A 24,335-nucleotide genomic window follows, 5' to 3' on the forward strand; every position below is an offset into this window, starting at 1 on the left:
CATTTAGAACTTGATGCTTCGCGATGTTTTTGACATACTACATGGGATAGTGGCAGGACTCAGAGAATCGCTCAAATCAGCATAGGACAACATCAGTGCTAGAAATCTCAAACCAAGTCAATGGGAAAGCGAAAAAATGACCCATAAAATAGACCTACCAACGAATTATTGTTAATGCTCTGTTAATGAAATATCTATATTGTGGTGGAAAAACTGAATTTTCCTAAAGGTGTTATATATTGTACTGAGCCAAAATAATCGAATTTTTTTTTAATCTATTTGAAGTTTATACTTTACTCAAATTTCCAACGCGACTGAGAACTAAGAAATCGACGCTTTTTCTTGAAAAGGGCGATACTAGCAGTGATACCATTCAAAGAAAATCAACAGTGAATATTTCCAGACTTGGTTTTATTTCCTATTCAAGAACTATTGTGTTTTTTACATCCTAGATTGCATGATTCAGTGATCGAAACCCAAAACTTCATAAAGTATTTGAAATTATTAAATTAAAATTTGTTTTTGCTATTGAAATTGACAAAATGATAGTATCGCCCCTTTGGCGATTGTTTACTTTTTCGGTCCCACCTATCAGCATTGAAGTATCGCCCTTACGTTTTTTACAATAACTACCGTTTTACACCACCGATTTCGTCCGGGTTTTTTCAATAGCGATCATTGTTACTATTTACAGCTGATAATCCTAAAAAATACGAAAAAAAACAGTTTCGCCTCTAAACTGCTAGCAAAAAAAAGTATCGCCCTGTTTGTTTGCATGGAGCGTGGAGAGCGAAACTTTAAATGAACAAACAAAATACAGTTTCGCCCGTCGTATTTTTTGCTGTAGTTTAAGAAAGCAATATCGTAGAATTCAAATTTTTAGGTAAATTTGTTGCGTTTCAAAGACCTCATTCGCATGTATGAAAAAGCCTTATGTTTACATTTGTAAGTATCGCCTTTTCGTTGAAATGAAATCGCAGCTCCTGATATCACGCTATCTCTGAAGTGCTTGCGTGCATCGTTCCAAATTTTACTTCGACATCGACAGCGAATAATACAATAAAGACCCATTTTTATCAGTCTCATGGTGTATTTTAGGCTGAAAAAAGGGGACATTGACTAAATCGGGCAATTTTTTTCTTTATAATAAACTGAAGCTGTTAAAATATTCTTCTCGTCCCTTGATGTAGTCTGATAACTATTTCTGATTATGATGAACTTTTTATTTTCGCATATCTTCACGATAAGGAAAACGTGCTCAAGAAAGGATTTACTCGAATTCAGTCTTGTTCGTCTGCTAGAGCCCATCAAAGATATGTTCATATTTGGCTGATAAAATCGGGGTTTCAATGTGTTATAATAGATATTCAGCATTCGAAGAAGTTTCTTTTGAACGAGTGTAGAACGACTTTGTTTCTACTTACTTGAAATCAGCGGCGTAGCCAGAAATTCGGTTTGGTGAAAATCGATCATACTGTCCAAACGGCATAATTCCGAAACCGTAATTTTTTAATTTTTTAATTTTTCAGAAAATAGTAACATAGTTCGTGTCTTTTAAAGACTTTATTGTAGTCATGAATATTAACCTGAGCAAATTCACCATAAAAACTTCTTGGACGATATACCGTCAACGTTGTTTAACGTTTATAAAACTCATCGAAGATACTAACCCTCCGAAATTGGCGTTTTCAAAATGATGCTATCTTGACCTTAAATTACTGTTTTTAAACATTTGACCTACACATATAATTGGTCATACAACAAAAATCAAATGCTCATCAAAATCGATCAGAACGTGCTAGAGTCGAATGGAAATCGTCATTTTTCATAAATTTCTCTCTACATTCGGAAAGTGTTATCCTCGTTATTAAGCATATTACGTTTACGTCTCAACTCGACGCATTCCCAAAATAAAAACCTGTTTTAATCCACCTAGTGGTGCAATTGTGCTTGTCTCATTTGTCCAGACTACGATTCCATGGCTGGTTATGTTCAATACAATGGTGGGAATGAATATTACATGTTCAGTACGATTTGCACATACATACAATGGATCGACAGCCACGATCTTGAGATACTATGTGATATTGAAACATCGCTTGAAACCAGCGGCGGATAATGGAGAAAGATCCGGGAGGTCCAGGTCTTGCAGAAAATGTTCAGAAATTTTAAACTAGTTTTAATTTTAAAGTAGCAACCCCTCACTGCATACTCCCTCCGGGCCGGTATGATTGACGATTTTTGGAGTGATTGCATAACCTTTCTATATGAGAAAGACAAAAAATGTACCAAAGTCCAAAGAAGTCAATTTTTGTCAAACATCTCAATGTATCATGCATTTTAAAGTCATTTGGCATCAAAAATACAAATTAGATTTAGAAATTTTTTCATTTCAGTTTATATGGGAATTTGCTGCGTGATTGCACTCTTCAACTCGTAACCCCGGAACCGGAAGTCCAATCAATAAAAAATTCAATAGCAGCCGATGGGAAGGTTGTACCTTTCATTTGAGACTAACTTTGTGCAAATCGGTCCAGCCATCTCTGAGAAACAGAGGTCACATTTTTTTCCACATACACACATACACACACATACACACATACAAAAACACACAAACATTTTCCGATATCGACGAACTCAGTCGATTGGCATATGACACTCGGCCCTCCGGGTCGGGATTAGATTGACGAGACCCTTATTACAGTACATCTCTACAAAAACGAGATCAATTTGAAAATAAATCTGAGGATTATGATTGATTACAGAACTCTGGAATTTTATATTGGAATGTTTTCAGGCAGGAATTTGATATTGATGCAATTAGACAACTGTGAAATCAAGACCAATAGATCAGTTACATATCAGGACCCCATTCCGACAATTTATCAAAAGTCCTCATGATGTTTACAACAACAGATTATCAATCTACGGATCAGATAATTGTTATTGTAATATTGAATTAAATCAGTCAGCATCAATAAATTTTCAACTTCAATCCAATATTTTTAATTTTTGGTGTGGTGGAGGAGGGGGGGGGGGGGTTGTATGGTGTTAAACCACAAAACCTTCTCTTGGCTACGCCGTTGCTTGGAGTTATTTATTTCGCTTTTCATTTTCCGATATATTTCAGAACGATCCGATTGTTATAAGTTAGAAAAATTGCAGTCAGAAGGCTCGCACAAATGAACATTTTTGTACTGATAAGTTATCAAGTTCCTTCCAGACAACTTGGAAGTGTTCGGTGATTATTTCTAGCGGTTGAAGATAGTAAAATGAAATACAAAATTCGTTTTATCGAAATAATGTTTAGCTTATTTCAATTGATTATTACTATATTGAACAATAAATAGGCGACAAAGAGTAATCCACAAACAACAAGCCATAACCTTTAAAGTATTCAAAATAGATATTTAAAGTCTTTAGTAAAGTTATTCGCAAAAGTAAGAGCTACAAATTTGCTGAAGACACCATTTCGATATAATCACTTCCAAGAAAATTTGTGAAAATATCTCACTCATAGGGGGATTAATCAGCAAAAGCACAATACCAAAAGAAAGGGTATATTTCCTCCATTAAATTCACCGAAGATACTATTGACCTAAAATAAACCGTTTTGGCGTTAAAAATAGATTACATGTTTTTGGTCATATTTCTGGCAATGGGAAATGATAAAAATCTTTCGTCCGCATTTAATGTTAAATATCTCTTTTGATAATAGTTTGATTTCAACAATCTATAGCTTGTTCGAAAGGTATTCGTTAAAGCTATCTAAAAACATATAAATTGTTAATCAATATTGTCAATTTCGGCAGATAATTCAAAAAAACTGCAAAAAACGCCATTTTTACGCATTCAAACATTCATATCTTGGAAACTAAACATCAGAATCAAAAACAAATTAATAGCGTTCATACTGTTTTTTAGTTCTTTCATTTAAAATTGGATAAGATCGGTTCAGCCATTGCTGAGAAACACGAATGTGAATTTGTCCGTTATATATATACACACACAGATACACACACACACAGACATTGTCCCAACTCGTCGAGCTGAGTCGATTGGTATATAAGACTCGGCCCTCCGGGCCTCGGGAAAAATCTTGAAAGTTTGAACGAATTCTATACATTTCTTTTATAAGAAATGTAATAAGAAATGTAAAAATAGTTTATAATTTCAAGTTTATTGGTAAATATTAATCGTGTTGGGCTTTTTTAACGTACTTGAGAACGTAGTTGTAATACGAAGTTGAGTGAGACATTTGCATCGTACATCGAATATTCCGTAGTGACTTGTGTTTCAATGAGAAGCGTCAAATAAATCAATATAACTCAAGTTCTAATGGTTCGATCGATATGAAATGTTGGGAAAATAATAATCAAGCTATATAGTTTCGAGATCATTAGTAATTATTATCGTAATATAATTTGACAATCTGATATAAAGTGTTTCGTCTTGCATTATCCCATTAAACATGTACAACATCTTAGATTTTCTAGGCATTCTGGGCGCAGAGATGCGCAGCTGAAGCCTAGTTTAAGTGGAAGTGGAACGTCTGACGACCATTTTGAAAAGAAGTTCGGGAAGGATATCGAGGGACAAAGTTAGTTAAAGTCATTTTGCAAATTTTTGGGTTAATTTTTCTATTACATATACAAATAAACCCATATTTCTGCTCTCTCTACACTCCAAAAACTGAAAATTGTCATTCAATACAAAACTAATAGTAGTGTTATCTGAAAAAAAATTGAATATTAAAAATTACAGATCGACAAAAACATTTTTCTCGATTATTGATATTATTTACATTATCGGTAAATAACGAGCCTATGCATTCTTCTATATACTTAGAAAACCAGTTCAGTATTGACAAAATTAATTATGAAACTATAAAATATACATCCAGAACGATGTAAAAACATGCCTTCGTCGAAATATTTTTATTGTATTATTGGCCTATGGGGGGACCACTGTGCGCCAGTCTGATCATCTCTTATAGTTGACAGTCCAGACAGATCTGAATCGAATGAATCCATCACTATGCACAAGGCCAAATGAGTCTTCGACCCAGCTGAACCAATATGTCCCTCCATTTGGAAGCAAAAACATCCATACCAGCTGTCCGCCAAAACACTCGATCTAATGATTATTAGTCATGAGATTCGGAGATCAAAGAACCAGCACTCGCTCGGATCTCCCACTTTTATACACCACCCAAGAGTACGTGCCCTTAGGCTCATCATCGAAGCCGTAAAACTACAAATCCTTAGACTTCAAACATCTCAAAACGACCAAAAATATATCAATGTTCACCGCAAAATTATTTTCGAAATAATTTATCCGATTATAAGATAACACTATTTTTTTTTTTGGTAAAGAAACATCAATAAATTACTACTTTTCATGCATTTCTTCAGAACAAACACACGCGAAACGATATTAATTTCTATTCAAACAAATTTTATAGACATACCAATCAATCAATTAATTTATAAACATTTCCTGCTCCTTTCAGGTAAATATCTTTCCCCAATAACCGCGTATGTAATGTACATTCCTCCCGAATCCCAATACCTGGTAAATATCGGCGTCGATTTATTTACAGGCAATATATCAAATCCAGACCTTTCGGCATAAACAGCCATCAGCAGGTTGGGAGCGAGCAAAAAAAAAGAAAACAGAAAACCGGAGGCCAATTGGCCGTCAGCCGTCGGAGGATGAAAATAAATCCATAACATAAATAGACACCGGCAGCGGTTGTGGGGCCAGCGCAAAACATAAACTATTTTCTCCTGTTCGTCGTACGCGAGCTGATCCGATGCATCGCCAAATAATCATCTGCGTTGCACCCCGTTTTCTCGCCACAGCACTAATCCTCTGAAAGCTAATCCTGGCCGTTTGGCAGCAGTACATGGTTTACAACTAAATAAACCAAAATATTTAGAACGGCAGATACATTTCACCACAAGGTGCGGAATTGATTTTCTTTCCATTCCGCTGAGTTTTTAATGCAATTTCGAGAAGAATTCGATGCTCGTAGAACTATTGCTTCAACGATTTTTACGCTCCCCTTGCTATTTTGGGGAGAAAAAAATCTTCCTGTTAATTATAAACAAATTACGGCTCTTGGTGTAAGTACTTTTTACGATCAAGCTCATCCGGTTACTGGGGATGATCGCATTTGAAATGTTTTGGTCGTTTGTTTGCTTTTCAAACTTATTAACACTACCGATTCAATATAGGGACCTGTTTCAAAACGTTCGGTAAGAATTATTTCAAATATTTCAGAAGCTAGTACTTTTGAAAGGCACGAGCGATGATCTGAATGAGTTGAAAATATATCTCGTATGTTTCATAACACAAGCCTATTATATCGTTGATTGATCAAAGAAAGCCGTTTAATTTGTGTTTTCAGTATACAACAATAAAAATACAATAAACAATAATCGATTGAAAATAGTACAGTTACAATGAAAAAAATGCTGGTAATAAACCATGTACGAAACTCACGACCAAGCTCCCGAAATCATGAATATTAATCTTCGTATTCATGAAACTATTTTTGCTTACAAAAAACTGGTTCATGCCAATAAATTCACGAACGAATTTCGCGCTAAATCGTATTCAGAGTTGGCAGCATCCTCTCAGATTTGAATGAAACTTTCTGTACATGAAGACTTTGCCAATTTGCATACTTTGTTTTCCAAAAATGATCTAGAAAATGTTTTTGAATCAAAATATTGAAAAAATTCTTCATCGACTCCTACACTGGAAAAAGTCAATTTTAAAAAGTCGAATTACAAAAAACCCCATCTTTGATTTGGATCAAATTTTGTTCCAAAATAGGTAATTATGTTCCCTACCTACTGTCAAAAATTCAAGTTGGGCACTTTCAAGAAAAAAAAAGTTATTGGAAAAAAACTTTTCCTTGTACAAACTGAATTTTGTTTTAGTTTATTTTCATTCAGGGTCTATAGCCAAGAGACCAGAACCTAGAATCCCGAGGAGAGAACCCAGTCTCCAGATTCCATACCCCAGAGTTTAGAGTCCCGAGGAGAGAGACCAGAAACCAGAATCGCGAGTCCTTAACCCTATTGAGGGGAGTCTAGATTCCAGAATCCAGAGTATGTACAGCTTAGCGAATGCCGATTCCAGAGTCCATTACGTAGCGATCAGAACCCAGAGTTCCAAAGGGAGAGCTCACAGTCTATAATCCAGAGTTCTGAGTGCAGATTTTCAGAACCCAGAGCGCAAAGTTCAGAGCCCAGAGTTCAGATGCCAGAGCCTAGAGTCTAAAACCTAGAGTCCAGAGCCCGGAGATCAGAAAGCAGAGTCTGGAGTTCTTATCCCAAAATACTGAGCCCAGAGCTCACAGCACATAATCCAGAGCCCAGAGCCCCTAACCGAAAATTGTGAGACCAGAGTTTAGAGTCCAGATTTCAGAGCTCAGATTCGATAATCCAGAGTTTAGATTACAGAACCCAGAGTCCAGAGGAGAGAGCCCAGAGTCCGGAGTCCAGAATTCAGAGTCTCGAGTGTAGAGTGTATAGTCCAGAACTTAGAGTCCGGAGTCCACAGTTCAAAGTTCAAAGTCCAGAATCAAGACCCAGAGCCCATAGCTCAGAGACCACAGTCTACAGTCCAGAGTTCATAGTACAGAATCTCGAGGCGACAGCTTAGAATCCAGAGTTAAGAATGCAGAGTCCAGAGTTCAAAGTGCAGAGAACAGAGTCGAGAATCCTGGGTCCAGAGTACAGAGCGCAGAGTCCTCAACCCAAATTTCTGTGGCTAGAGGTCAGAACTCCCAAAATACTGAGGCAAGAGTTCAGACTCCAGAGCACAGAGCCCAGAACCATCAGGCCAGAATCCAAAGTCCATAACACAGAATTTCGAGGAAGCAGTCCAGAGTCTAGAACACAGCATGAAGAGTGCAGCATCAAGAGTTCAAGGTCCAGAATCAGCTCAGAGTCCAGAGACGAGAATTCTGAGACCAGAGTTCGGAGTCCAGAGACCAGAGTCCTCAACCCAAAATATTAAACCCAGTGTCACGAGTTCAGAGCCCAGAGTCCAGAGCTCAGAGCCCAGAGTCCAGAGCACGGAACCCAGAATCCAGAGTACCGAGGGAAGAGCCAAGAGTCCAGAATCCAGAGTCCCGAGTGCAGATTCCAGAGTTCAGAGTCCAGACTCTAACTCCGCTAGCGAATGACGGATCTCAATCTATTGAGAACCAGAGCTACAGGTCCCAAGCCCTGGTAAAGGAGGATGGTTGTGATGATCTGGGCCGCGGTCACCACGTAAAGCAAGATAGGTCATAACCCCAATTCCAAGGCGTGAAGCGACCCGTGCCGAGAGATGAGTGATCGAGGGGGTGAAAAGATGCTCGATCGTTAACGGAGCCTGTGGGGTACCTGGGCAACCCCCACAGTAAGCGTCCCTTACCACGTTAATGCGGAGCTCTGGCGTGGCGGACATTTATTCTCGCGCTACTCGTGGGATCAAACATGGAGTCAACTAAAAACAAAAACAAACAAACGGAGGTGCCAAACACCCTTTGCTAGAGGTGGTTTGGCGAGGTCTCCCCCCGTGGGGAGAGTAGTGGAGCGACGAGTGCTGCATCTGATAGCACCAGTGACCCCCCAGTAGTGGTAGGAAATAGCCCTACCAACGCACTGGACGGGCCACTATCCGCGATGCGCAAAGTGGTGGAGCAGCTCGATTCAATAATCGAGTCCACTAGCGCAAAGCAAAACATAAGCAAGGAGTTAAAGCAGAGTCTCCTGGAGCTCCGGAAAACTGTTCGTGTCGTAAGACAGAAACAGCAGGCTTATGCCAAGAGGGTGGAATGTCGGGAGAAGTCCGACAGAGAAACCCAGACAGTGGCCTCCAAGAGGGAGGGAAGAGGGAAGGTCGATACAGGCACTCAGGCAGTGGCCTTCACCTTCTATGGAGCAGCCATGTCGCTCGAAGCGGCGGCCGAGTTCCCCTCGAAGGGAAAAGGCAAGGGCAAGGGCAATCGTAAAACGGCGTCGAACGCGAAGCGCCCTAGGAAGTCGCCAGGCGAGGGTGCAAAAACCGACACCACACGACGTGCAACCGTTAAGGCCAAACGCCGTCTGGCCGAGGTAAGCGAGGGCGACAGTGACCTCGCTGAGCAGAGCGTTGGTACCAGCAACCCGGCGCGACCTGGGCAGGGGGGCGTTAACCCCTGGACGCTGGTCACCAGGAAGAAGCCGGCACCGACACCGGAGGTACCGCGGCCCGCGAAGAAGGCCAAGGACAGAGACGAGGCCTTGTGGTTAAAAACCGACAAGAACAAATACGCCGACGTCGTAAAGTCGATGAAGGCGGCCGAAAGCCTTTCGGCCCTTGGGCAAGATGTGCGTAGCGTGAGACGCACCAACACGGGAGAAATGCTTCTGGCGCTGAAGCGAGGCGCACAACCTAGTGCGGTATACAAGGCCTTGGCCCAAGAGGTCCTTGGCGAAGGCGCCCAGGTCAGGTCGCTAGGAGCGGAAATGACTCTCCAGTGCAAGCATCTGGACGAGTTCACGACCGCAGAAGATGTCGTCGCAGCCATTAAGGGACAATGCGACGTCACAATCGAGCGGGCCTCTGTGCGATTTGGAGATGGACCCTCTGGCACCCAAGTAGCCTACCTCAGGCTACTGAAGGTGGGTGCCAAAAAGGTAACCGAGAAAGGGAAGCTGAAGATCGGCTGGTCGGTATGTCCTATTAGCATACCCCAGCCGCCTTCAGTGGATAGGTGCTATCGGTGCCTTGAGTCCGGTCACAAAGCCTACGAGTGCAAGAACATAGACATGAGTAAACTATGTCGTCGCTGCGGCGAGGAGGGGCATAAGGAGCGGGGCTGCACTAAGGCGTACAAGTGTCTTATCTGCACCGCTAAGAAGCAAGCCCATAAACATGCTATGGGAGGACCTTCGTGTCCCTTCGGTGAGTTAAATATGAAGAAGCCGTGAACGTCACACAGCTAAATCTTAACCATTGTGCAGCAGCCCAACAGCTGCTGTGGCAGTCGGTCTCGGAGTCGAGGACAGATGTCGCCCTCTTATCAGACCCGTACCGCATCCCTGCCGGCAACGGCAATTGGGTGTCAGACGGGTCTGGAATGGTAGCAATCTGTACAACGGGACGGTTCCCGGTTCAAGAGGTAATACACTCCTCCGCCGAGGGTGTTGCGATTGCCAAAATCAATGGTGTGTTCTATTGCAGCTGCTACGCTCCACCAAGGTGGCCAATAGAACAGTTCAACCAGATGATCGACAGGCTCTCGTCGGACCTAGTGGGCCGGAAACCGGTAGTCATAGCGGGAGACTTTAACGCTTGAGTAGTGGAGTGGGGCAGCCGCTGTACAAATAGCAGGGGTCAATCGCTAATGGAGGCGCTTGCGAAACTCGATACTGTGCTAGCTAATAATGGCTCCGCTAGTACATTCCGTAGAAACGGGATGGAGGCGTGGATTGACGTAACATTTGCCAGCCCGAGTCTGGCTCCAGGCATGGAATGGAGGGTAGACGAAGGCTACACCCATAGCGATCATTTAGCAATCCGCTTTAGGATCAACTATGGTGTGCAGCATCCGAGGGCGAGAGATCCCTGTCAGGTACGCGGGTGGAAGTCCAATCACTTCGACAGCGAAGCTTTCACCGCGGCCCTGGGACTGGAGGCCAACACCGACAGTCTAAGCGGGGATGCGCTGGTAGCTGTTCTATCGTGCGACGCCACTATGCCGAGAAAAACACTGCCAAAAAACGGCAGATGCCCGGTATACTGGTGGAGTGCCGAGATTGCAGCTCTACGGTCAGCCTGCCTCAGAGCTAGACGTAGGATGCAAAGAGCTCGCACCGAGGATGCAAGAGAGCACCGCCGTGAAGTGTTTCGAGCTGCGAAATTGGCCCTTAACAAGGCCATTAAAAGCAGCAAGAGAGCGTGTTTCGACAACCTGTGTGAGAGTGCCAACGCGAATCCGTGGGGTGACGCCTACAGGATTGTGATGGCCAAGACCAAAGGGGGCTCCTCACCCCCAGAACGGTCTCCGGACCGGTTGGCAACGATTATCGAAGTACTCTTCCCGTCTCGAGCCACAAGCCCCTGGCCACCTGCACTACGAGACAGTTCGGGCACGGCCGAAATGGTGGCTCCAGTGACGAATGAAGAACTACTAGCAGTGGCTAAATCCCTAGCAATGAACAAAGCTCCAGGGCCGGATGGAGTCCCAAACAACGCTCTCAAGGCAGCGATCATAGCGAACCCGAACATGCTCATGCTAGCTATGCAGAGATGCCTTGACGAGTGCCGTTTCCCCGATAGATGGAAAAGGCAGACATTGGTGCTGTTGCCGAAGCCCGGGAATCCGCCAGGCGACCCATCGGCGTACAGACCAATCTGTCTGATCCACACGACTGGCAAACTGCTTGAGAGGATCATCCTCAACAGGCTCACCCCGTACGCGGAAGGTACGGACGGTCTGTCGAGCAACCAGTTTGGTTATCGAATGGGTAAGTCCACGGTGGACGCTAGCAACTCGGTGGTAAAGACTGCCGAGATAGCGATCCAACGGAATGTGAAGAACACATTCAACAGCGCAAGCTGGGATGCCATCGCGGTCTCGTTACGCCGGCTTAACCTGCCGGTGGGTCTGTACCGGATCTTGGAAAGCTACTTCCAGAACCGTGTACTACTATACGACACCGATGCCGGTCAGAGAAGCGTTCCTATTACCACAGGAATCCCACAAGGCTCGATTCTGGGCCCGGTATTATGGAACCTTATGTATGACGGGGTTCTGAGATTAAAGTTCCCTCCTGGTGTCAAGATCTTCGGCATCGTAACCTTGGAGGTCTACGGGGAGTCAATCCCCGAGGTAGAACTGACTGCAACACACGCGATCAGCACTGTGGCGGAATGGATGAGCGCGTGAGGCCTGGAGCTCGCTTAACATAATACGGAGGTGATTATCGTCAACAACCGCAAGTCGGTACAACATGCAGTTATTCAAGTGGGAGAAGTCGTGATGACTTCAAAGCGGAGTCTGAAGAGTCTTGGGTCAATAGATGACTAGCTGACCTTCGGCAGCCATGTCGACTATGCGTGCAAGAGGGCTTCGACGGCTGTTGCGGCATTATCCAGTATGATGTCCAACAGCTCTAAGGTGTGCGCCAGTGGACGATACATAGATTAGCTTCGATGATTATTAGAGAGTTGACTGAAAATTTTGTAACTCGTACTGTCAAATGAACGTCAGTTTGACAGTACGAGTTACAAAATTTTGCGTCGACTCTCTAATAATATCTTGCCAAATTTGAAAATACAGTTCCATGTCAGTTTGTCGGTGATAGGTAAATAACCATTCAGCCCACCACCAGGCTACTTATCCAGCTTACGACAAAAAAGGTTTGGTTGTCGATTTTCAGAGTGATTGCATAACCTTCTATGTGAGATATTTTCCAATATTCGCAAAGTGACATCCAATAGCAGGGTGTGTATTGTAACGTGTAATTAAAATCAATGTCATTTGGCTTAAATCAATATTTGTTACCACATAGGAAAATTAAACCTCTCACTACACCACCGTCCAGCTCAATCCAACATATAGTAACTGAATCTTTCTCTTACGCCAATCAACCAACCCAGCTAGGCAACCAGCCGTTGACTCGTCCCACCCGCACGGTTCTACCACGCGGGAGCAGAAATGAGATAGCGTGTATTCCGCGTTAACGTGATTTTTTTTCTCGATTTCTTCACCAGGGAGAATTAAAATCAACACCGCATTCATCAGTTCGCGATCGTGAACAAGTGGGATCGGTTTGAGAATTAGACTTTTCCGTTCCGAATTCGTTCTCTCGGGGAGCAGTGCGCGGTTCGCGAACCGGTTGAGCGGTGTAATTTGTTGAGATCTCAATCTCGTTGGCGATTCGGTGATTCGCGGTAACATATGTGTGACAGACGGTGACGTGTGTGATATTCCGCCACCCTCCACTATTGTCGGCAGGTGGGCGAATCGTCCCAGTACCTTGCGTTCTCATTCTGTATGTATTTTGGATGCCATAACATTCGGTCAGCACCCACCTGCTGCTACTGAGCCAGTGCAGAAACACTATATAGAGTCCAATTGGAGTGACGTGTTTCGATCAGCTGTTTGCTGCGCAGGAATTCGTTATTTTATGATATTTTCTCGATCGGCGGCGGTAGCTAGCAAAACTGAAGAAATTATGTGCATGTCCGGGGTTGCCGAAGATGAACACCGATTGTCTCACGACCGACTCCGGAGGCTGTGAGTGTTACGTGGATGTGCGTAAGTAAACTTACAGATTGTTCAACGAAACTGCAGATTTTTCGCTTTTGGAAAATTGTGGAATTCCGAAAAATCTTTTTTATCCACCTAGTTGTGCAATTGTACTTTTCTCATTTATAAACATTTCATGATTTTTTTATTCAATATATTTATTCGATAGGATACATTTCGTTAGCTAGATGGTGCCAATTTCTTTGATCTACATTTTAAACTTCCTTAAACTAGGAGGTGATAACAAACATTCTTTATATTAAAACTAAGGGAAACAATTTTACAACTATTTAAAAACTAAGAATACCGTTAGATATAGAAGGGAACAATTGAATTTATTGCGAGTAAGATAGTTTTTTCAACAAGTAATGCAGTTTGGTATTTGAAACTACACATTGGAAAACTAGACTGAACAAATTGAAGAATGGTGAACGACACATATTTTTCTATGCTATTGAATGTAAACTCTTGCGAAATGTAAATATTTCTAATATTTCTGTATTTATATTGGCTTTTTGTAAGAGAGGGAAAACAATCATTTCAACAGAACACAAACTTGTAGCTTTCTGACAAACGGAAGCTCAACGACACCCACTATAGCCTCCAAGTGTCAAGATATCGTGAGCTGATTTACTGTGTGGTCCTCCTCGTTCTTACTAGGAAATTTTTTTGAAGGGATCGAACTTTCAGATCGCTCTTAGTGACCGATCGCTAGCTTGGCAGCTTTAGATCTTCAAACGATCTCGTAGTAGAGCTCCGATGCGGATCGGTAACACACCGAGTTGCGCAGATGATTTCAAGGTCTAGAACCCGTGCTGGTTAGCTATATCATACCGCCTTGAGCTCGCTCAAAGCCATCGATGGTATTATAATTATATAATATGGAGTAGAATTTGGATATTTTTGGCTTTAAGAAGGCGAATATTAAAGTACACATAAGGAAGACTGCGGTTTGCCAGACTACGTCGAACTGGAACATGGGTGATCTTTCTCGGACCCGAAAAGGAATCCTTTAACTGAGACTGACGTCCCAATACCCGGGGCTTACCCAGGCAACTTGCTCGATGTCGTGACAGATATCACAACAAGACAGATCTTCACAACTCCAAGGCCGCCGCAGATGTCTATCCAATGTGTAGTAGTTGAACATTAGCCGAGAAATCACATGAATGGAACCCAACCCCATGAATCAAAGTTTCATTGAACCTTCGAAATGATAGAATGTAGCCGTCGTCCAACCTCTTTTTGCCTTTATCATCATATATCACGAAGTCGTATCCAGTTCATTCGGTCCGGGGTCGTTTCTTGCCAGCCTCGCAGAGCACGAAGTCTTCTCAGGTTTCCTTCAATTTGGTAGATCGACCTTGCTCGCTTCCTATTTTTATTTGTGGGATCAGCTCCGAAAACCATTGTACTGGATCGCTGTGCGTCATTCTGATGATATGCTCAGCACATTGCCTCCTCTCCTTGTTTAAACAGCACATATGACAGTCGCACATGCCGGCTTATGTCATATTGCCGTTGCAGCAACGATGCTTGTATAAATTCGTATAAATATATCGCGTAATAGCTGCTCCATTACCTAGCTGTCTAACTGGCGCCCATTTGGTATTAGTTTGGATTTATCGTCTAACTGGCAGCAGGTTGGTGTCAGTTACTGACGAGTAGAACACGAAACATTCAAATCCAACTTCTCTATGTTAGGTATTGTGTCCTTATGCGTAAATTGGTACATCCATTTTCTTAAGGAAAAATAAATTTCGCGTACATTTATAGTAATTGTAATTTTGTAAATAAGCTATTAACTGCCAAACACAATGAAAACGGTCTAGGTCTAAAACTAAAATTTGAAAATCTACCAGCGTCATGAAAATGTGACAGAATAGTTGCCATTGGTCGTGCTAGTTTTGATCAATTCGCTTCACCCAAGTTCTCGTTCAAGTTCTAAAAAAATCGCAAAAAAAGTTTTTCTTTTCACGCTGAAACACTTACAACCCCCGCTAAAATGACGCAAACCCATCAACAATTAATTGTTGATGGGTTTGCGTCATTTTAGCGGGGTTGTAAGTGTTTCAGCGTGAAAAGAAAAACTTTTTTTGCGATTTTTTTAGAACTTGAACGAGAACTTGGGTGAAGCGAATTGATCAAAACTAGCACGACCAATGGCATTTGCAATCTGTTCGCAAAACATTTTTTGAGTGCATTTGAAACAGTTCCCATGACTACAGCACATGTTGAAACCGGACTACGCACTGTTTCCAGAGACGTGGATAAGTCTTGATAACATCAGTTTTCCTGATGAAGATATTGTTTCTGGCATTGAAAAAATGAAACCCCCAACATCAGCTAGACCCGATGGAATTCGTGCCGTTATCTTAAAAAATGCAATCTCTACTCCTCTAATGCTAATTTTTAATCAATCATTATCGCAAACGACGTTTCCTACATGAGTTGCGTAAGCACGGTATACTTCGTAGATTGCAGACTGATGACTCTCATATCCACCCAGATTACTTGAGGAGCATTGTTTGGGAATAACAATTGATCCAGTCCAAACGAGAATTTCGCCTGAGAACCACCATTGCGGACCATGACCATCTTTACCGTAACTTGGGATACGAGAAAGGAAGTGTTGATGCGGTACTTACTTAACGGAAGGCCCCGACTCAGTGGCACTCCCATAAGTACCACGGATTGAGTAGCGGGTGGGTTGTTAGTCAAGATTCGTCTCAAACAAGCGATGCGACTGAGAATATATTTTCGTGCATAAAAAGTTTGAATAGTTTATTGACTGTAGGATACGTAAATGTTCTAGATGTGAACTCCGGACAGCCGGCTACCGGGAGAGTTGTCGACAATAAAAATTAAAAGTGGTGTTGTGGACCATTCATAAATTATGTCACGCAAGGATTGCCCAATACTAACTAGCTTTCTCTCATATTATCACGCTCTTTATCCCCATGGTCTAATATTAACCAAATGATTTCATTTTCTTTTTTGTAGGATCTCAATACTGCCACTGCACGCAAAAAGTGTCCATGTTCTATGGAATTTCCTATTCGTAGATTCGTGCGTAGAGCGGTCGATTGCGTCAAAGCGCATGACGTGCTCTCCGTCCCATTTATGTCACTATTTGTCATAGATCTTCCTTCTAATGGAGTGCAGAATTTATAAATGGTCCTTTATAGGTATTATCACAAACATATTGAGATCCCGTACTTGAAATTTTCCACCTCTTTCGAGTAAACGTTGCAATATTACAATTAAGACGCTAAATAGAAAAAAATATCGATGCTGCGTTCCTAAACGATATTAATATCATGCACGAATCAAACACATCCCATCTCTATATAGTACGTACTTATTCTTAGCTCAGTATAATTGACTGACCACTTAATGGACTAAAAGTAAATCATTAAATAATTGTCATTTGTCAACGTTTTATGAAAAAAAATATGACAATAAAACATTTGTTCCTCGTGCTGAAACGATTGCCCCAAATTGGTAATTCGTTTTGAATTGTTCTTGCGAGTTGTCAATTCTCAACCCTCATACATAATTCAAAAGTCATCATTCACTCAGCCAATACCGTGCGTATTCCCCACGTGCATTAAAGACCCAGTGGATTCGTTTCCTAGTTGGTCAAATAAACACTAAACAAACAAATACATTTGCTCAGTCTAAAGAAATGTCAGATCGATTGGCATCAACCGGTGGATAGGTGTTCCCTTACAATGCCATCAAATCAAAGAAAATTAAAAATTACATGTGACAAAATATGTGCACTTCAGAATATAAACAAATAAAAATAATTTAATTATTTGCATTTAAAAAAGATCGGAAGAAATTAGTTGCAAACCAAGGTGATTCATTTTCAAAGATAGCACTGCTGCTGAATCACTATATAAAAATAGGTGATAAGGGACGCAGACGAAAATAGCTGACCGCCGCCCGCAAGCGACGTTTCCTATGTGTTGGAAAAAGTCGGTTATGTTTCCCGTCTTTAAAAACAGGCGACAAGCAGGACATGGGAAAATATCGAGGTATAACAATCCTCTGTGCCTATTCCAAGCTATTCGAAATTCTAGTAAGCAACGTGTTATTCCAGGAAGCCAAAACGTATATATCGACAGATCAACATGGTTTCTTCCAGGTAGTTCAACATCCTCAAATTTGGCACAATTCATTTCACACTGCATTAAAAGTATAGAAAACGGACACACAAGTAAATACTGTCTACACAGACCATAAAGAGGAGTTTGCTCGTGTCAATAACTCGCTCCTACTGGCTAAGATAGAGAAACTAGGAACAACATCTAATTTCACTAAGTGGCTTACATCAAATCTTGATGGTTGCACCCTATCTGTCAAACTGGGAAATAGCGAATTACATAACATCATAAATCTATCAGGTGTACCTCAAGGTAGCAATCTCGGACCCTTACTATTCTCCCTGTTCTTTAATGACGTCTGCAATATCCTTCCACCAGGATGCAAACTGATCTCTGCAGGTGATCTTAAACAGTTTCTCATGGTGCGGTCTGAATTAGACTGCATTGAACTAAAGTGGCAACTAGATGAGTTCTTTAATTGGTGTACTCTAAACTAGTTAATTCTTAGTGTATTCAAATATTCAGAATCGAAAAATGTCTTTATCATCCACCAAAATCAGTCGATAATGACGAAAGAGCGACGCTACTTTCCAAATAGCCAGAACTTTACGAAATCGAAAATGAGACAATGACTTGTTAAAAGCATGCGTGTAAATTCAAAACAGAGCATTTTCATTAAATCGTAAAAAACACAAAATTTAATCCAAAATCCCACAGTAACTCTGAATACCTAAAATTTAAGAACAAAATAGCTTATTCTATAACAATCATTTTAGTTGAAATGTGCTTTTGGATTGAAGGTCAGTGGACTCATGTATTCAACTTTAAAGGCGAACAGAATTTTTGAAAACCTCCTATTCTAAATTTATATGAGAATATCTTTTTACTACAATATCGGATTAACTTACAGTATTCGGCAATGTTGATTCTTGCACCCAAAACTATATTGCTTGGGATGCCAAAGATGATTCTCGGACTTTTTACTGATTTTTTTGTTTCCATCGCCGATTGTTTATATATTTCATCATACAAACTTGAAAATTCTTGTGAGTAAACCAGAAGCAAACGCCCAAGCTCACATTTAGTATTCAACGTATGGACCTTTCGATAAAACGGTGTTCCAAAAAAAGGCAATTTTGGTGCCGGTCTTTCAAATGACACATATTGACGATGGTTTTCACTATTTTTTGGTAACCGGATGTCGCCGTTTTGGATTTAAAAATGGCCTTAATCCTCACTTTCAGATATCTACTGACCAACCCCATTCAAATGACAGCCGTATTGATGATGCTTCTCCATATTTTCTAGTATCCGGAAGTCGCAATCTTGGATTTCCAAATGGCGTTAATCATTAAATTCAGATATTTACTGACCATCCCATTTCAAATGGCATCCATGTTGATGATTTTCACTGGTAACCGGTAACTAGAAATCCCATCTGGAATCACAAAATGGCGTTAATCGATCAATTTCAAATGACACCCAAACTGATGATGGTTCTCTATATATTTTCTGATACTCGGAAGTCGCCATCTTGGATTCCCAAACGGCGTCAATCACTAATTTCTGCTGTCTGCTAACCACATGACACCCATATTGATGATGGTGCTCTCTATTTTCTGGTAACCGGAAGTCGCCACCACGGATTTCAAAAAGGGAATTAATCATGACTCCCATATTGATGATGGTTTTCTCAGTTTTGTGGTTACCGATAGTCGCCATCTTGGATTGCTTTAATCAAGAATTTCCGATATCTACTGACCACACCCTTTCAAATGACACCCATGTAGACAATAGTTCTCTCTATCTTCTAGTAAATGAAGTCGCCATTTTGGATTTTAAAATCATACATTTCCGATGTGTACTGACGACCGCCTTTCAAATGACACCCATATTGATGATGGATTACACCGATTTGTGATAAGTAATTTCTGAAACTATTTTTATGATAAAAATGGAATATTTCCTATCTCAGGGAAAAAGTGGTACATTTTTAAAATCCATTTTGCGGTTTTTATCCCTTTACTGCTCTTACTGGCACTTAAATCGTGTTTACTCTTAATAAAATATATACCGTTTAGGCTCGCAGTGAAATTTTAACCCACTCTTGCTCTCTGCCTGTCACATACAAATGAATATGAAAATAAAACATTTGTTCTTTGAGCTGATATGACTGCCACAGATTGGTGAATTATTTTCGATCCTTTTCGCGAATTATCTATTCTCAATTCTCTTACGTGATTTAACAAATAACATTCCACTCAGAAAGGACCATGCGTATTTTCCACACATTAAATATCCTTAGGAATATTTCTCTAGTTGGTTAAATAAACACTAAACAAATAAAGAAATCAATTTTTCCAGTCAAAGATGTATCAGCGCGATTTGCATCAACCGGCGGATACGCGTTGCCTTGCAAAGCTATATTATCAACGAACCTGTAAAATTTGCGGGAGAGGGGTGTCAGTGAAACAGAAGATGTGATGAGGGGGTTTGATGGGGAGATGTGAGGGAAAAACTTACAAAACGCGGACGAGTAACCCTTCCCCGCACATTCCTAACTATGGCCTCGTTAAAATTCAGAAATCCTATCTTAGCAAAAAAAATTGTCCCGTCGCCGGCGTTATGTTGTCGATTTTCAGAGATTTTCATTTAAGGGGTTACATACCTTTTTGTGCGAAAAATGCCAAGAAAATTTTAATTTACGTAAAGGTATAAAGCAATGATTTCATTATATCAAACTTATAGTATTTTGTTAGTACATTTTTCAGTGAAATAACCAAGCATAAGTTTATAATATATTGGTAATTGGCGGAGTTATGGCTTTTCCCCCGAAACACTATTTTAATAAGCAGGTTTGTGGTGATCACGATTGAAGACCAATAAATCAACGAATATTCAAAAACTCGAAAAAATCATTAGTATATGAGTATTTTTTCCTGCATTCGGGAATGTTTTTCCTAAAAAAATCCATGTTTTAAGCTCTAAAAAATGTATTAAAAATTCTCATCTACAAAACAAAAGTTTACTCCTAAAACAGAAATCATTTAGGTACGAGAAAAATTAAGTACGATCAATTTAAAAAAAATTGAAGAAAATCGGTTGAGTGGTTTTTCAGCAATAGTTATCACGGAAAAACCATTTTTGGAAGAACGACATTTCGAGATAATCGAATTTAAAATTTCAAGTTACCACTGCTGTTGGTAGATGAAGCGTGCTTGGAAGCGCTGTAACTTTCGTTCTATTTCTCGAATCTCTATAAAAATTTGAGAAAATATTCTAAAGAAGTTGTGCTTTCAGGTAAAGTAATAAAAAATTTGGATTTTTCGAAAAATTAAAAGGTATGTAACTCCTTAACCTACAACTTCCATATCTAAAATTTCCCTTACAACCCCTATTGAAAATTTTTCAGTTCTTGCTTCTATAGAAACAAGAGCAGTCGTAGGTTGCCAATGTGGTCAAAGCGACTTTGGTTAGTGACCTGTAATCCAACTAGTTTTGCACCAGTTGATTACAACTGCACATCATAGCCGATACAAATTTACAGGAGATTGTGTGTCCTCGTTCTTCAACTTGTATTGTACGTTTCATTGGAAACGAGCCATTCAATCATTTTGATGTGACGAATTGAATTGGCGCATTTGATAATAAATACTCAAAAACGTCGAAAAATATGTATTACCCAAGTTTAACGTGTGCTAATTATTAACTTAACTGAATTTGTCAAAAAACTGACTGAAAACTGTGCTTCTAAAGTTTCAGGTTTTCGTATGATTTATTTACAGTAAGGTTGTTACACAAAATTACACCACCTTTTATTAAAGTGTCATTCATCTGATACGATACACATTGCGACGAGTCGTGCGCCAAATAGCGCTACGAATCTTGCTGCGACGAAAAATAATCGTCGCGTCTCCTTTGTTAATGCACGGACAATAACTCCGGAGCAAGAAATCTGCTTCAAATGAAAATTAATAGCAGCGTATGGTGATGTATGCGCTTTTATTTGAGCATTCCAATAGGTCAAGTCATTCCAATATTCCAATAGGTCAAGTCATATCAAAGAAAAATGACACATACACACAGACATTTTCTGATCACGACGAACTGAGTCGGATGATGTATGACTCTCGACCCTTCGGCCCAATCCCGGGTTAGCAATTTTCAGAGTAATTTCAGAACCTTTCCATACGGCAAAGGCAAAAAGATTCAGGATATTTCCTGTGTGACCTCACTCTTCAACTTATAACTCTGGAACCAGAACTTTGATCCAAACCGAAATTCAAGAACAGTACTCCTTTAAGATTATGAGAATCGAGTCAGCCGTCCCAGAGAAAGGGGTTACGTTGTTGATGGCCAAAGCTGTCAGTGACGATTTAATTGGGCGTCAGTGAGCCAATTTTGAAAATATTTTAACAATTTTTTACGTCGCTAAGATAACAAAATGATACCGGTTTATATTGGAATTCGCTGTACAACCGCCTTTTAAATCCGGAACCAGATTTCGAATCAGAATAAAATTCAATAGCAGCCTATGGGAACGTTTTACTTTGTAAAAATCGGTTCAGCGATCCCCGACTATCCGATGCGAGATTGTTGTTCACACACGCCCACAAAGATATTTACAGAACTCGACGATCTGATGTGAATAGTATATGAGACTCGACCCCATTTAATTTGTTAATTTTTCGAAGCCCTAAAATAATTTTTTTAATTTGTTAAGGAAAATGGTGAATATATTTTATTTTCATGTTATTTATAAAATGAGCTATCAAATGAAGTGATTTGCATAAAAATAAGTCAATATCCAACATACGCATAAAGAGAAAAAGTCTATGTCTACGTTTTGATGACATGATCTTATTATAATTTTTTCCCTTTTTTATTAACGACTAAGAGAGAGTCAATTTTTCCTTTTTTATGTCTTTAACGACATTCAATCAGCAAGGGACTATATAGTGAAGTATCCTTTTCAATATTAAGAGTCATAGTACTCAAGGGAGAGCAAGGAGTGGAAGGAAGAAAGTTTTGAAAAGCGCAGAAAAGGGTCATATGAGCAAGCTTAGAGTTTACTGGCGACTTAACTCTTTGTCTGCTACCGCAGGAGTCGCGATCTTTTGGCATTATAAACACAGACTAACAGACATAACACTATGAGGAAATTCCCTCAAAAAACATCGATCCGACAATTTTCCCAGAACACTAGCTCCACCTTTTATTCACAGTCCCAAACACTCATTTACTGGTGGGTTACCCCTCAGGTTTGGGAACAATTTTTCACTAGTGGTCTATCCCCGGTATGCTTGTTCATATGTCAGTGGCGCCATAATTTCAAATGTGGCCACAGTCCCAACTAGAAATATATTTAAAATGACCGTTAATGCGGGCGAAGCTTTGTTTTTGAGTGTTATGTCTGTTAGTCTGTGTTATAAATGCGAATCATCTAAGTCTGCGGCATGTCCGGACGAGCGTGAAGTAACTTATTACTTCATGCTGTCGGACATGACGAGCATAAAGTAAATTGTAAGTTTTGAAGCTATTTTAGTTATATGCAATATATTGGTTGTACGTCAAGTAATTAACGCAAGTTGAGTTTCCGCATGCCAAACATTCGGTCTGCTTCTTTTATATGAACAAACATTTCTTCAAGTATGCACAGCAGAATAAAATGTTGATGGAGTTTGATCAGCTTCCAGAGTAATTCTACTACATCAAAAAAAGTTCAAACATTCACCGCAAAAAATAAGTTCCGTTAAATGATACTTCAATATGATAATTAATGCCTAACGTCCATTATGCCTAATTTACGTATGCCAAAAGTCCGTATGCCCAACGTACTTATGCCTAATGGGGTACACATTTCCTGGACATTTCAGTAAACGTTCAGAATATCCGATAAAATCCCAACAAAACGCAGAATATTTCCGCAATACATTCCTAAAAACGAACAAAATCCTTTCTCGCATAACGAACCATCGATGTCTTGGAATGGCCTGCTATCAGCTCTGATCTAAGCTCTAAAGAGAACATTTGAGGTATTTTGTCTTAGCGTGTATTCGCAAATGGGAAACAATTCGATACAGCCAGGGCCGCAGAGAGAAAATACAGGCCCAGGGGGGGGGGTCCAACGTACGGGCCCCCATCATTGTGTATTGCCTCAGTACAAAAAAGTTAATGTTTGAAATCCATTGGAGTTCATTGATATTAAGTATAGTACACTGAAATTTTACATTTATCTACGAGTTTTTTGCTCTAGTTGTTTGTAGTGCCAATGAAGGAAAAAACGAAGAGCTTTTTATACTTTGGGCGTTTTTTAATACCTCTTCGACAGTTTTGGTGACTTTGAAAAGCATCATTTTTTCAAGGGACCATCCATAAATGACGTAGCATTATATGGGGGAGGGGGGAGTTTTGTATTTTGTGATGATGTGTGACGACAGGGGGTTACGGGGTCATGTCATGCTACGTAGCTTGTTAAAGGGGAATAGGGGTTGACCTGATTTCACGACAATCTTACCCGTTTCATCTAACTAACATCGTTTTTGATTTTTTTAAAAAAATTTACGGGGACAACGAGGGGGGTGAGGGTTACCGTCAAGCTACGTAATTATATAGAATTTTGTGATGAAATGCTACGATGGGGGAGGGGGGTGTTAAAAATCACTCAAAAAATGCTACGTCATTTATGGATCATCCCCAATAGTATTTGTAAAAGTAAGGAAATGGAAAGATTAAAAATGTTGTAATTACAAAAATTAAAAATATCTAAACTGCAATCAACGGCAAAAGATAAAAATAATAATAGGAAAACTAAATATTAAAATAATGTACAAAAGAGATAAAAACAACAAAATCAACCAAATAAACAAAATAATGTCAATTGTCAAAAAATTTATAATCGAGAAAAACCCAAACAAAAG

General features: G+C 40.3%; 1 protein-coding gene across 4 annotated transcripts in view; it reads left to right on the plus strand.

The window, feature by feature from the left end:
• Window positions 1-24,335, plus strand: part of LOC131685520 (band 7 protein AGAP004871-like) — a 136,281-nt gene that overhangs the window by 95,305 nt on the left and 16,641 nt on the right. Inside the window, exon 2 of one of the 4 annotated variants that reach the window (XM_058969312.1) lies at window positions 12,766-13,312. The exons of the other annotated variants lie outside the window; for them this stretch is intronic. Within the exon in view, the coding sequence (XP_058825295.1) occupies window positions 13,255-13,312 (58 nt within the window). The 5' untranslated portion in view covers window positions 12,766-13,254. The remainder of the gene's footprint in view (window positions 1-12,765; window positions 13,313-24,335) is intronic. 4 annotated transcript variants of the gene reach the window in all.

This window comes from Topomyia yanbarensis, chromosome 2 (assembly GCF_030247195.1).
Source record: "Topomyia yanbarensis strain Yona2022 chromosome 2, ASM3024719v1, whole genome shotgun sequence".
NCBI lineage: Eukaryota > Metazoa > Arthropoda > Insecta > Diptera > Culicidae > Topomyia > Topomyia yanbarensis.